General features: G+C 51.1%; 1 protein-coding gene across 1 annotated transcript in view; it reads right to left on the reverse strand.

The window, feature by feature from the left end:
- The window catches only part of COL4A2 (collagen type IV alpha 2 chain), a 206,709-nt gene that overhangs the window by 8,684 nt on the left and 182,766 nt on the right, over positions 1-15,259 (reverse strand). Inside the window, exons 35-44 of the mRNA XM_033177281.1 lie at positions 13,079-13,142; positions 12,802-12,876; positions 11,253-11,360; positions 10,437-10,544; positions 9,477-9,548; positions 7,461-7,586; positions 2,329-2,445; positions 827-988; positions 649-747; positions 135-281 (exon numbers count right to left, since the gene is read on the reverse strand). Of these exons, the coding sequence (XP_033033172.1) occupies positions 135-281; positions 649-747; positions 827-988; positions 2,329-2,445; positions 7,461-7,586; positions 9,477-9,548; positions 10,437-10,544; positions 11,253-11,360; positions 12,802-12,876; positions 13,079-13,142 (1,078 nt within the window). The remainder of the gene's footprint in view (positions 1-134; positions 282-648; positions 748-826; positions 989-2,328; positions 2,446-7,460; positions 7,587-9,476; positions 9,549-10,436; positions 10,545-11,252; positions 11,361-12,801; positions 12,877-13,078; positions 13,143-15,259) is intronic.

Here is a 15,259-nt window from a genome sequence, read left to right on the forward strand (position 1 = left end):
AGTGTGGCTGGAAACTGTGACCACGCCTGGCACAGCTGGCGATCAGCAAAGAACACAAGAGGACGTAATGCCAGCAGGCCCCGGCCTTGCCCGGGCAGCCCTGAGGGGCTCCAGGCCCCAGCTCAGCACTCTACCTGGTTCTCCGGGAGGGCCCTGGGGCCCCATCTCCCCTTGTGCCCCAGGGGGGCCTCGCCTCCCCTGGGGACCCACTGTCCCTGGTGGGATGGCAATCTTCTGGGGGATTCCTGCAATCCCAGGGGCTCCCACAATCCCGGGGGCACCTGGAAGAGAAACAGAGAGGCCCCAGTAAACACACAAGGTCATTCCACTCTCTTGCTCTGAGTGCTACTGCGTTTCTCACCTGGGGAGGCCCCTTTTGGAGCTTCCCGGACAATTGTGCTTTCTAGAGATGAGCCAGACACACATGAGCCTGAGCCGTGACTCAGCGCCTGCCATTGGAATATTAAACTTTCCATTCACCAAGGCCCTGAGACAACATCCGAGTCGCAGCCTTGGTTTCCTCCCTGCTCTTTACAACATGGGACCCATGCCGGAGAGGATCCTGGCCGTTTGACCTTCAGGATGTCGCCAAGCCTGGAGAGGCTGGGCTGAGCCACTAGCTCTGCAGGTATGCAGACAGTCACTTACCAGGGAATCCTGGGTCTCCCTTGGGTCCCTTGGGGCCTCTGTCGCCCACCGCGCCGGCGGGTCCAGTGTTCCCCATAAAGCCTTGTTCACCCCTGGGCCCTGCAACACAAACAAGACGTTAGGGACACGAAAGTCTGTGGGGATGGGGCTCCTCTCACTGTGGCCAGGGCACTGTTACCTTTTTCTCCTGGGAGACCGAACACACCAGGCCTGCCCTGGGGCCCGGAGTCCCCGGCCCATCCTTTGGTCCCTGGGGTTCCTGGAGCTCCTGGGTTCCCTGTGTCACCTTTGCTTCCAGGAAGAGCAGCAGATCCGGGTGGCCCTGGCGGGCCCCGATAACCTGTTGGCATTAGGGACAAGAAAGGAGGGTTTAAATAGGACCCCAAGGCCCCTGGGGGCAGTCAGGTGCACAGTCAGTCACCCATTCAGGGGACAGTCTCTGGCAAGTTTGTGGCATGGAATGACTTTGTCTTTGTTTTTAAAAAGTTGTCATAAAATACATGTAACATAAAAGTTACCATTTTAATCATTTTTAGGTGCACTGCTCAGTGACATTAAATATATTCACCTTCACCACTGACTATCTCCAGAACTTTCTCATCCTAAACTGAAATCTGTCCCCGTTATACACTCACTCCCCATGTCCCTCTCCCCTCAACCCTCAGCAACAGCCATTCTACTTTCTGTTTCTATGAATCTGATGACTTCAGGGGCCTCATATATGTGGAATCACAGGATCCGACCTTTTGAGACTGGCTTCTTTCACTCAGCAGAATGCCCTCAATGGTCATCTAGGTGGCAGCAGGTGATAAGAGTTCCTTCTTTTTAAGACTGAATAAAGGCCAAGCGCTGTGGCTCACACCTGTCATCCCAGCACTTTGGAAGGCAGAGGTGAGAGGATCGCTTGAGGTCGAGAGTTTGAGACCAGCCTGGCCAACATGGTGAAACCCTGTCTCTACTAAAAACACAAAAACCAGCCGGTCGTGGTGGTGGGCACCTGTAATCCCAGCTACTTGGGAGGCTGAGGCAGAATTCCCTGAACCCGGGAGGTGGAGATTGCAGCAAGCTGAGATCGTGCCACTGCACTCCAGCCTGGGCAACAGAGCAAGACTGTCTCAAAAAAACAAAAAAAAACAACAAAACAACCAAACAAAAAAGACGGACTCCTCTTGCGCTGGGTGTGTACTGACTGCATTTTGCTTCTTAATTCCTCCATTGATGGACACTGGGGTTACTTTCAGCACTTCGAGCTTGTGAATAGTGCTGCTGTGAACCCTGACGCACAAATGCTTGTTTGACGGGTGACTTCATCTTCACACCATCTCTTTCCAATATTCAGCTCATTTGTGATTAGGAAATGCAAATTAAATTTAATATGTGTCTAAACACAATACAGTGAGGAAGAAGAAAGCCGTTCATATCGCACATTTCTGAGTCCCCTGCAGTTTGAATATCTGCTATTACAGCAAGTAAATGACATGGCCTGTGTCTCGGCTTCCCGGGGACCAGGTCGTACAGGTGATGGAAATGATACAGGAGGATCATGATGGCCCCTGCCCCTTTGACCGGAGTCTGGGCACAGTGTGGAAATGAACGTCTGTTCTCCCCCTAGATTAAGTGCGCCGTTGCCGGCTCCTGCCCCTAGAGATGTCGAAGCACGGATGCATAAGTCCTGCTTACCTTTCAGGCCAAATATCCCTGGTGCCCCTTTGTCACCAGGTACCCCAGAGATGTTGGAAGGGGGCGTGATGCCGGGGAACCCCTGAAGTCCTGGACTCCCAGGTGGGCCTCGTTCCCCTTAGGATGAAAACAGAAGACATTATTTTCAGCATTAGCACCCAACTTTTCAAATCTACTGTTTTCCCTCCACACCATCACCTGTGCTGGACCAGAGCCTAGTGAGTGAGACAGTGATGGGAGGTGCCCTTAGGCCAAGGATCATCTCATGATGGGGCTGGGGAGGCTCTCAGGGTGGGGTTGGGGAGGCAGGGGCTGTGAACCCCTCCCCCAGCTCCAGCCTTTCTCCTGTGAGGAGCCCTCCACTGGGATCCTTCTGCCTGTGCTCCGCTTCCCCAAGGCACTGCCCGATCATGCTTAGATGGAGCCTCAGCCCCAGGCATGGCACAGCCGCTCAGACTCTGATCCTGATACATGTGGACAGTGGTCGGCACACGTGATGGACGGAAGGTTGAAAAATTGCAAATGAGGCTTGCAATTGACATCAGTATTGTCAACCCTCCCTGTGGCTGTCCTCCAGTGCCTTGGATCCCAGCTTGGACAAAGTGGGTCCTCATTATTCACAGATTCTGCATTTCCCAACTTGTCTGCTCACTAAACCTCACTTGGAATCCCCCCCGCAAATAAACACTGGCATTCACAGCTATACACAGAAGCAGAATGAGTCCCAGCTGAGGTCCAGCAAGGTGACGCTCCTGCCTTCTTGCTGCAGCTCACACTGTACACACATGTCCTTGTCTTGGTCTCTGTAGTGCCCTGTTTTCCACATTTTTGTGCTTTATGCTGGCGATTTTGCTGTTTCAGATGCCCCCCATGCATTGTGTTGAAGTGCAGCCTAGTGTTGGTAAGTGAAGAAGGCTGTGAAGTCCCTTATGGAGAAACACATATGTAAGAGAAGCTGCGTTCAGGCACGAGTGAGAGTGCGTGTTGAGTGTTCATGAATCAGCAATCCACACTAAACAAGGTGCCGTTACACAGAAAACCAGGCTACATATTGATCATTGATAAACATCTTGTGAGCAGAGGCTTGCAGGAACCTAGCCTTGTATTTCCCCTAGGAGCAATGGTTCAGTATTCACAAAGTCAGTGTTCTTGGTGACTTCAGAACATAACTACGGTAAATAACGAGAACCAACAGTTTTTGGGTCAAAGATTGGAGCTCTTTGGCACTAGCAAGGGAGTAAGAGAGAAATGGCCACATAAGGAAATCTGTGGAAATTCCACTCCTTCCTGTGCTGTCAGCCAACAAGACACTAATGGAGCTTTATGTGCTGTAGGACAGTGGTGGTTAGAAATCAGTGTGGACCTGAGTCTGGGCGGATTAAGTCTACTTTCTCTCCTAACCACCTTCAGTCTTTTGTTTTTCCTGAAGGGCTGGGGACCAACATTAGTATTAGAACCCTGCAAAATGTCCGAATGTCCAAGTGGGCAAGGAGGGCATCATTTCTGCTCCGCAGGAGAGTGAGCTAGGCCAAACAGTGCAAATCTATAAAAATGAGAAAACGTAGCAACAGTGGTTTTCTGTTTCCCCTCTGGCTTTACGACTAATCTATACCCATCAGCAGCAGGAAGAGGTTTTCCCTTTGGAACATCCTGGTATCCATTATCCATCCCAGGAGAAAGGATTCCATTCATGCGTGTTTCCAAGTAGGACAAAACAAACAGCAGGACAAATATTTAGAGAGGTGAGGCTTGTCTCACAAATCACAGACAACACGCAAGTGGGTTCATTAGCCCTGAGGGCATGAGTGAGCCACCATCTGTGGTTTGATATAAAATGACACCAATTGAACTGCTTCTAGCTATTGTCACAAACTCCCAGAAACAGATGGTGAGTGTCAGTAAATAATGGCAGACTCCTGAGTTAGATGATCCAGTGCAATCCCCAGACTGGCAGATTCCCACGAAAACATAATTAACTTAACTGCAGTGATGAGGCCTCTGTTAATGAGAACATTTAGCAAACATGAGTCAGTTTGCTGGAATCTAGATGAAAACCACCAAGATTTCTCAGTAGCCCCCACGGATCGTCCTAAGTACTGACATAAAAAAGTCTCACTAACAGGGGTTCCATGAAGGGCCATGTTGCATGACTCAAGGCCAAATCAGGAACTGATGTTTGAATGTCAGCTGCAGACACAGGTGAGGTTGCAAATTCTAGCTTCAGTGAACTGTGATATGGTTTGGCTGTATCCCCACCCAAGTCTCATCTTGACTTGTAGTTTCCGTAATCCACACATGTCGTAGGAGGGATCTGGTGGGAAGTAACTGAATCATGCGGGTAGCTATCGTCATGCTGTTCTCCTGATAGTGAGTTCCTACGAGATCCGATGGTTTTATAAGGGGCTTCCCCCGACCCTTTACTCGGCACTTCTCTCTCCTGCTGCTAGTGAAGAAGGATGTGTTTGCTTCCCCCTCTGCCATGATTGTTAAGTTTCCTAAGGCCTCCCCAGCCATGCAGAACTGTGAGTCAATTAAACCTCTTTCCTCTATAAATTACCCAGTCTCTGGTATTTCTTCATAGCAGCATGAGAACGAACTAACACAAATGATATGCGACTCATGCAAAGGAAGATAATGGATTCAAATTATTCCCGTATTTTCAGAGAACAGTGTGTGTCCTGAATGACATTGTATCAGTGTGTGAAGGTCATCATGGAAAGTCGTCTTTCCCTCATCACTAGCCAGAGGCAGTGGCCTTATATGCCAAGGCCCAGTGGCACTGGGCAGTGTCTGCTCTGGCCCCCAGGACCTGCTCTGAAGTCATCAGCTCATGGGCCCACAGTGATGTTCGTGCAGGTCGAGGGTGGGGGCATGGCTTACAAAAGTCAGCATGCCTCACGGTGGCTTGGAAGCCGGGGACACCGTCCAGGTCCCTGGGATGGAAGGCAGGGAGCGCCACAGGAGGTCACCTAGAGTTTTGATAAATGGGTCCCACACAGATCAAATGTGTAATAAGGCCATCAATGCAAACTTAGGGGTGTTTCGAGCTAAACATAACTCTCCACTGATGTCAGAAAATTATCCTACAATTTCACAATATTCTTCTCCGTCAAGTATTTGTTGAGCACTCACTCAGGGACAAGCATTTTGCTGAGGTGTAAGTGGAAAATAAATGAGGTAAATTTCTGCCCTTGGGGATGGAAATCTTAACTTTTTTTGTGGTCAAGTACAGGGCCTGAACATCATGCTGTGTGAATCAAACTTTAAAATGCATGGTCATAGGAAATGCTAGCAGCTGTGCTCTGTGACCCCCCTCTACGCATGTGAGATGCAGAACAAGAACCCAACAGGTGTCTGATTTAAAGGTCATGGGCATGGTCAACTCTACTGCTGGGCTCCTGGGAGGCTTATGCTGGTGGACTGACCCTAGATCGTCACCCTTGACTGAGGCTGTGCTGGTGGACTGACCTAGATCCTCAGTCCTGAGTGGAGGTTGTGCTGGTGGACTGACCCTAGACCCTCAATCCTGGTTGAAGCTGTGCTGGTGTATTGACCTAGATCCTCACCCGAGCGAGGCTGTGCTGGTGGATTGACCTAGATCCTCACCCCTGACTGAGGCTGTGCTGGTGGAGTCACCTTAGATCCTCACTCCTGGGTGGAGCTTCTGCTCGTGCGCTGACCCTAGATCCTCATCCCTGGTAGAGGTTATGCTGGTGGACTGTCCTAGATCCTTACCCCTGACTGAGGCTGTGCTGATGGACTGACCTTAGATTCTCACTCCTGAGTGGAGCCTGTGCTAGTGTGCTGACCCTAGATCCTCACCCCTGACTGAGGCTGTGCTGGTGGACTGACCCTAGATCCTCATCCGTGACTGAGGCTGTGCTGGTGAACTGACCCTAGGCCCTCATCCCTGACTGAAGTTGTGCTAGTGGACTGACCCTAGATCCACAACTCTGACTGAGGCTGTGCTGGTGGACTGACCCAAGATCCTCAACTCTGACTGAGGTTGTGCTGGTGGACTGACCGTAGATCCCCATCCCTGGCTGAGGCTGTGCTGGTGTACTGTCCTGGATCCTCACCCTGACTAGGGCTCTGACAGCACCATGCAGCCTCCCAGGATAGTCTGGCTCCTGTTGGCAGCACCCCTCCTCTTTCTCCTATCTTCACATCAGTGCTGTGGAGCTCTGAGGCTAGGGGATTCCGGAGTTTCTAGCTCTTGATGAGGGGAGAGGGCAGGCAGCAGAGCCTGGAGAGTCAGATGTGATCTGCAGGCCTTGAGATATCCCTGCACCCCAGAAAAAGTCAGGGTTGCTGGCCTTCTTGGTTCTGACTTCCTTTCCTGTGGGTGTCTGGTTCTAGCTTCATGGGGAGTTGGCACTAGAAAAACTCAGGCTTTTGTGCATGGAAGCCAGAGTTTTTGTTCCCACTATGGAGCCCAGGGTGCCCAGACTGTCTGTCCAGGTGTGCTGCCCAGCTCCCATACCTGAGCCAGCAGATGCACCTGGTCGGGCTGGTGAGGTGGGTGGGGTGCAGGAGAGGCCCACTGATCTCAGAAACAGGCTCTGGGACTGTGGGCTCATGCACAATGAGACCACAACACCCTTAGCAGACTGGATCACAGGAAGGTCCTGGTTTCTATTTTTATCCAGGAATGTTTCTCACTGCCATTTAGACCTGAGCCCACCTTGCCTGGTGAGCAGGGAGGCTATGCGGTGGGCAGTTAGGTTTCTGGTTATTTCCTACCCACGTATGGTTCAGCGTGGCTCTGCTAGGAGGTTTAATGCATTTGTTTATTTGCACATTCACTACCCAGAGTGCTTGTTATGGCAAGGCCTGTGCCAGTGCCCCGGGCACACGGAGGGATCTGACAGGGTCTCTAGGCCAGGGAGCTTATCAGTTAGTCCTGGGGATGGGTGGTCAGGGCCTCACTAACATAGATGGGAAAAAATAAATTGCCTAACAAACTAAGACTAGCTCACAGGTTCTGCAACAGGTAGTCCTCCCCAGAAAAACCAGCTCTTTCCTGCACTTCTGAGCAGCCTCTCCCACCCCATAGACACTCCACGGCCCCACCTCGGGGTGGGTTCTGGTTATGGGGACGGCCATGTTGGCTTTGGAATGTGTGGCCTCACCTGGAGCTCCGTGCTCTCCTTTCTGTCCTGGGACTCCCACAGGGCCTGGAAGGGTGTTGGCGTCTCCTGGGTCACCTCTGTCCCCAGGAGGGCCTGGGAAGCCTGGGTCTCCGTGGATGTCGGCACCTGTGGAAGAGTTAGGACAGCAGCTGAGGTCGGTGTTTCCAACCACACAGCTGACTTTCCTAAGTGAAAGAACAGCTCGGGGTGCCTCAAAAGCAGGGAAACAGAGGCAGCCATGGTGATTTCAGCTTGCATTACAATATATGGCCTCCAGGTCACAGGAGTGAGATTTGCAAGGGATCTTACAGAGATCACAGTGGAAGCCCTTGGTTTTATGGATAAGAGGATCGAGGCCCATCAGAGGGTCCAAGTTCACAGAAACAGTGGGTCAAGGAGTTGGGACCCCTCCCGGGCCTCTTGGCTCCTGGGGGCTGCTCTTCAGGCTATGCTTAATTGGGTTTTCAGAGTAAACACTGTCTAAAGTCTTCCCCGTTCTCATAACAGGTGTTCATTGCCATCGTGGCAGGAAGCAGCAAGACAACTTGACGAGGATCTCCCACCACTTGCCCATTGGAACTGGAATGGAGTGTTAATGACGCAGGAGTGCATGAATTTACATGTCATATACACACACACAAATTCACCTGTAGACAGAGCAATATTTGGCTATATGAAACGTCTACAAGGAGCACATTCTAAAAGCAGCTTTAGGATTATGGGTGCTTTTTTCCCTCTTAAATGTGTTAATTTTTAAATGTGTTTAAATGTGTTAATTTTTTTTCTCCACTGAACATAATTTGTATACATTGAAAATAAAACAAGGTTATCTTTTGAAAAAAAGACACAATCAATAATAAAATGATTCCCCACTTAGTGCCTGATATCCTTCAAATGTTATTTTATTAGTCCTATAATAGATTACAAAATTAAATGAAAAGACAAGGACATTAAGATTTAGGGTGAAAATAGCTGAATTTAAAGAAGTTTCAAGAAGCTGCCAAGCCTTCCTGCACTATTGCTATCTCAGCTTCTTGGGAAGGACAGGGTTAAAGGGAAAGCCTGATGATCCTTGTGATAAATAAATCGACATCCAGCTGCTGTTATTATATCCTGGAAGGGCTCAGGATGGCAACCTTATTCTGCCATTGGTTGTTGGAAATAATAAGGCTTTATATACCCTTCAGGGAAAAAAATGTGCTAGAATAGTTTATAAAATAAGCCAGAAAAATGCTATGAAAGGTGTCAGTTTCTTTTTCCTGTGGAATAAGAAGCCCTTGGTTCGCCATTGCTATGGACTGATGGTGTCCTTCTCCCCAACCCCAAAGTTCATAAGTGGAAGCCCTAACTCCAGGGTGATGGCATTTGAAGGGGGGGCCTTTGGGAAGTAATTAGGGTTACGCCAGGTCATGAGGGTGGGGGCCCCAAGATGGGGTTACTGCCCTTAGAAGAAGTGACAGGGGAGAGTGGGTGCTCTCTCCTGTGAGGACACAGCGAGCAGCCAGGACGCGGTCCTCCCAGAACCCGACCACGCGGGCATGCTGATCCCAGCCTCCAGCCTCCAGAACTGGGAGGAAACCCATTTCGGTTGTTTTTGGCTCCCAGCCTGTGGGTGCCCAGACTGAGCACGATCACTGTCTCCAGCATCAGAACTGCCCAGGGGTAGGTGGAGACCGCTGGCTTTCTTATGCCAATGAAATGAAGGATCACAGACACATACTAGGCAGAGTGAATACTCGGACACCTGAGGGGTGCAGGTGCGTCCCACCCTCCACGCAGTGCTGCTGAAAAAGCAAGGACTCTGTTTCTCTTTCTGTCTAAAAGCCTGATGGGTCCATTCAACACAGCAACTGGCTTGAGAAACTGATTCTTAGGGATCACATCTTAGCAGCATACAGGACCACGGGGCCCGGACCCGCCTCTCAGGGCCCATCACATAGCACTTTAGGAAGCCCACCCAGCTCTCTGAGACCCTCCCTTCCCTGAAGTCTGGAGGGCAGACTCAGCACAGAGTACCTGGGGATCCTGGAAAGCCTTTGGTGCCTGGCAAGCCGTGTAAGCCGCGGATCCCACGGAGTCCCGGAAAACCTGTGAGGGTGTCACTCATTGTTATTTCACGTGTAGGATGGCACAGGGGGTTCCGGGTGGGAGAAACCCTCAAGATAACTCAGATGTGTTCTGTTGGCTCTGAAACTGTCACCTGGTACTGTCACCCATACAATCCTGCTAAAGCCCCACAAATAGGAAGCAGCCAAGCCACACGCTCAACTTACACGACATGTAAACTAACTACTCTTATGTTATGTAGGAAAACCACTGAATTGGGACACTGTCTTCATGGAATCTTTTTAACAGACTCACTAGGCCAGAAGGGGCCTGGGGAGGGGTGACATGTCCCAGACCTCTTCTTAACGCCTGGCCACTGTTGTATGTTTGGTTTGTAAAAGCTGCTTGGAACAAATAGCCCGGTGTCCTTTCCATTCCCTCTGGATTTCTGAGGGTAAATATTTCTAAAGCAGGACACAGCAAACAGGTGGGAATTCCTTCTGTGACGTGGGCAGTAAGCATGGCAGGGTGGTCCATCTTGGGGTTGCCAGGGGGCTGTAAGGGGGCCCCGGGGCGGCCTGTGCGGCACAGTGGGACACTGAGGCTGCTCCTGCACCCTAATCTCACTGTGCATCCCTGTGTGGCGATGACAAGTGGGCCCTGAAGCCTCCCTGGGAGGCTTTCATTCATCCTTCTGGGAGGTGAAGCCCTGGGCAGATGTATGCATCTGGCTTGATTCCCAGTCGCTGGGGGCACCAGTGTACCCTGTGCTGCTATGTTGGTGCAGACCACCACAAGCCACAGCAAACCTGCCTTTACTCTCATATAGGCCTTCGAAGTCGCCCTGAGAGAGGCTGGCCTGCTCAGCGGTGCCTCCTGCACAGCCCACGACTCTGGGTCTGGGTGACCGTGTGCTTTCCGTGGCCTTACCTGGTAAGCCTGGAGTTCCCGGCCAGCCATCATCTCCTTTGCCACCAGGCAGTCCAATCCGCCCCGGCTCTCCCTGCGACCCTGGAGGCCCAGTTAGCCCTGGAAAGCCTGGGAGTGAACACAGCATTAAGTCTGAGCACACAGGACACCTTGGGCACTGCCTGGTGAGGTCCTGGCGGAAGGGGCAGCTGCTCTGGGAGGGGCTGAGGGCCGGAAGGGCTGCAGTGCCAGTTCGAGGAGAGATTAGAACTGTCCCTTAAGCTGGGGATGCAGGTGGTCTTAGACCCCACAAACATATTCAGTAGGATTTGCTCAGCCTTGCCAGAGAGAAAATAGTGTGTAGTTTTAATTCTCGCCCTATTATCCAAATAGACTTCTGGAGAGGACCCTGAGGCAGTGCCTGCAGAGATGAGCCTCCTGGCGTTCCCAGGTGCGGAGTAAACACAGTCAGAAGCAGCAGCAACACCGTGGGAAGCCAGCCCACTGTCCGCTCTTCTTCTCTAACCGAGGACGTTCTTAGGGGGTTCTGCATATTCAACGCAAGCAAAGGGATCCCTTACAAACTGTCGGCTTCTATATGATAAACAGAGGCTCGGCCCAAAAGGCGCTTCTCATCCCCCACACGCTTCTCTCCAGGTCTCAGGTCTGCCCCAGCCCAGGTGGTTGTTTCTCTCCACGCCGTCAGCCCTGAGGAAGGCTCCGAGGCGGGCAGCAGGCATGAGTGAGCTGCCAGGGTTGGGTGTGACTGGAGGAAACTGACAACACTGGCTGCCTTTGTTCTGGGGTCTCCGGCTGTGTGGCTGCGGGAGATTTTACCTGTTTGTCCTTTAAGCCCAGGAGGGCCTTGGACTCCAGTCACGCCTGTTATCCCAGGGAAGCCAATGTCACCTTCTGTTCCCTTCTCTCCAAAGAATCCCTTCAGACCTGCAACCACAGACATGCTATTGGAACAGACACCGCACCCCTGTAGGCTCCAGGGAACCCCAGCTCTAGTATGTACAGAACCACACTGCTGCGCCTCCAGGAACGGAGAGAGGCATCTAACTAACCGTGCTCCTTTCTCCGCTGATTTTTAACCTACTTCCTCCCTCTGAGCCTGCACTAGCCAGCCTTCAAGGCAGCACCCATGCAGCCCTCACTGTCTTAGGGAAAACAGGACACCCGCAGGGACGATGGGCACAGCTGGCCCCACCCTTCCACTGTGGGACCGCAGCTCTGAGACACTGTCTCCTGGTGATGGATGCAGGGGAGGCTCCACTCCAAAGCCTTTCTGGCCCCAGAGTCTAATAAAAACCAAAATGTTCAAAGGGTAACACCAAAAATAATTCTTGGGTGGGGGTAGCGTCTCTTCCCTGACACATTTTCCGTTGAACAAGTGAAGGCATCATTAGAGACGCACGGTAATGATGGTCCACGTTTCTGTCTTTATAAACCAAACGGCCAGAGTGATGGCCTAGGGTGGGAGACGCAGCCAGCCAAGCGTCAGATGGCTCAGCAGCACCGAGCTCCCCTGTCACTCAGGAGGAAGCCACTGGGAGCCCAGGTCACAGATAACAAAGGAGCCCGGGAGGGCTGGTAAACTGGGGTGCCTATTTCCCAGCAGCAGTTCTCTGATCCTGTGCTCAACTGAACACATCTTTGCATTCCAGAGCAATTTCTAGACAAAGAACTAGCCCAGCAGTCTCCTCACTGGTCAAGCCCGGACAGACTCCTTTTCTCCCACCAGGGCCAGCCCTGCAAACACCTGGGGCTCCAGCAACTTGAGCAGTGTGGGGTCCCCCCAAAAGAAAATCCCAAGAAGGAAGAAAACTATCACGAGCCCCTTGAGACGTCACTGCAGGCAGGAATTTAGGAGTGGAACCTCAGTGATGTGCAGAAGGGAAGGGAGGCACTGTGCCGTCCCAGCCCCTCCCAGCTCGCTCGGGCTGGTCAGCTGCCTCCGTACCTCTCTTAAGCAACGGCCTGACTCCCACTCCCCCTCTCCTGGACCCTTGGCTGTTTCTGAGAAGCTCGGCTCAGCGACCACCTGCTGCACAACCTCAGGTGTTCCGGGAGCCAGGGTGCTAGTTGGCTTTTCACCAGTTACACTTTATGGGCTGCAGTGACTCTCATTCACCAAGTGTCCATTCTGGCTATTTTCAGTATCAACGAGAGAGACACACAGAGAGAAAGACGTCTTGATTTTGCCTTCAGATTTAACTTAATTAAAAGTGACGGTCTTTCTTGCACATTGGGCTCGAAGACCTCATTCACTACCAAGTGCTTTCTGGTTGTTACCAAATTTGATCTGTTTGGCAAGTCGGGCTCCTAGACAAAGGCTCAGGGCTGTTGTTGAAGATGAAGACATGGAAAAAAACTCGTGTACCTGGTATTCCAGCGGTGCCCTGCTCCCCCTTCAGGCCTGGTCTTCCTGGTAAATTTATAGTGTCCCCGATGTCACCTGTTAAATGCAAAAGAGATGGCTAAGAACAGGACTTTCCACCGGGAGGCTGTGAGTTTTGCAACTTCTATTTTGTTATATTCCTAACAAGAATAATTTGCTTTAAAATACATAACAGCACTTGCAGGTCTGATACTGACTCACGCGCTCCGAGAGCTCTGAATCGTGGACTCCCTGTTTTCACTGGACGGGCAACACTCACCGAAATCACCGGTCGGGCCGATCTCGCCATACAGGCCTGCTCTCCCTGGGGCGCCTTTGTCACCCTAAGGACAGACACGAACCATCTTAGAAGGCTGTTAGTGAAGTCCGCTGTAACTCTGAAGTTAGCTCACTTGTTTAACTATCCAGTATGCTAACAATAATACTCAAGGTGTGTGATCTTGTCATTTTGCAGAAAACTTGAGTTTTTCAGTGTGTATCATAGGTGGTTTACTTAGCTGTTCTTTTTGTTTATTTTTTTCTTTGAGACAGGATCTCACTCTGTCACCCAGGCTGGAGTGCAGAAGCACAGTCATAGCTCAGTGCTGCCTCGATTTCCTGGACTCAAGCCATCCTTCCGACTCAGCCTCCTGTGCAGCTGGGATTACAGGTGTGAGCCACCAAGCCTGACTAATATTTTTAAAATTTTTAGTAGAGATGGGGTAGCTATGTTGTTTAGTATATGGGGTATATCTCAAGGGGCTTGTGATAGTTTTCTTCCTTCTTGGGATTTTCTTTTGGGGGGACCCCACACTGCTCAAGTTGCTGGAGCCCCAGGTGTTTGCAGGGCTGGCCCTGGTGGGAGAAAAGGAGTCTGTCCGGGCTTGACCAGTGAGGAGTATATGGGGTAGCTATGTAGTTTAGTAGAGATGGGGTAGTTTAGTAGCTATGTTGCCCAGGCTGGGCTTGAATTCCTGGGTTCAAGTGATTCTCCCTCCTCTGCCTTCCAAAGTGCTGGGATTACAGGTCTGAGCCACTGTGCCTGGCCTTGCTGTTCTTATGGAACTATGAAGTGATCCAATGAAACAAGCTTGGCAACTGCATCATAATTAAGGGCCCAGGTCTCGATCATGACGGTGTGGTGATGTCAGCAGTGGCGGTGACTCTGACCACATCCTCGCTCTGCCACGCTTTCCCACGCACACATGGTGGACCCCATCTCAATGGCGTATTCACGCCTCATGAAAACCCTGCCAGGGAGGCACCGCTACTTCCCAACGACAGGCAAGGGAACTGAAGCACGGACAGGTTTTGTTTAAGGTCACTCAGCCAGCAAGTGGCAGAACTGGGATTTCCATGTGGGCAGCCAGATTGCAGAACTTGCTCTTTAGATTATAACAGAGACATGGGGCTGTGCGCTTCCATCTGTGCACAGAGGGAGACTTCTCCAGAAGGACGTAGGTGGCTGGTGAGGAGGTTGGGAAGATGCCTGGGTTGCTTGGTGGCTTCCTGGAAGCCCTCGTTTTCCTCTCTACAGTGGCTTCCTCTGCAGAGGGAGCATGAGAACTCTGGGCCGCCTTGGTGCCACTGGGAGTTCAGCACTACAGCATCAATGCCCAAGCATGGCCTAACATGAGTCGCTGCAGTATGAATATAGCCAGGCTGGGCACGGTGGCACAAGCCTAGAATCCCAGCACTGTGGGAGGCCGAGGCAGGTGGACTGCCTGAGGTCAGGAGTTCAAGACCAGCCTGGCCAACATGGTAAAACCCTGTCTCTATTAAAACTACAAAATTAGCTGTGCGTGGCGGTGCACGCCTGTAATCCCAGCTACTTGGGAGGCTGTGGCAGGAGAATCGCTTGAACCAGGAGGCGGTGGTTGCAGTGAGCCGAGATCATGCCATTGCACTCCAGTCTGGGTGACAGAGTGAGACTCTTGTCTCAAAAAAAAAAAAAAAAGCTCCTTTGTGGGAGGAAGGGGGAGGGTATCCACAGGCTGTACCTTTGTTTAGATAACGCTCTATTTTTCTTTCTCAAAGTTTACTTTTCTGAGGCATAACTTAAATACAGTAATGTCCACTCATCTTAAATGCACAGCTCAATGCATTTGAACTCGTGTGTCACTGAAAGACACAGAACACTGTCAGCGCTCTACGATAACCCACCTGAAGCAGCTGTGCTCCCGATACCCCATCAAACAGCCTTCTCAGTTCCTGAACTGCACATCAATGAAACTGAATCATGTGTCCTTTGCTGTTTCTGGTTTATTTTGTTCAACATAAAGTTTGGAAATGAAGTTAGGTTGTTGGATTTTACCAAGAATTCTCATTTATTGCTGTATATGGAGATAAAATGCACAGACAATGCTGTGTCTGGTCAGAATGTACCATGTTCATTTATTCTTTTCCCTGTTGGTGGACATTTGGGCTGTTTTCTAGTTTTGAGCTGTTATGGATAAAGGTC

This window comes from Trachypithecus francoisi, unplaced genomic scaffold (assembly GCF_009764315.1).
Source record: "Trachypithecus francoisi isolate TF-2019V2 unplaced genomic scaffold, Tfra_2.0 Lachesis_group18, whole genome shotgun sequence".
NCBI lineage: Eukaryota > Metazoa > Chordata > Mammalia > Primates > Cercopithecidae > Trachypithecus > Trachypithecus francoisi.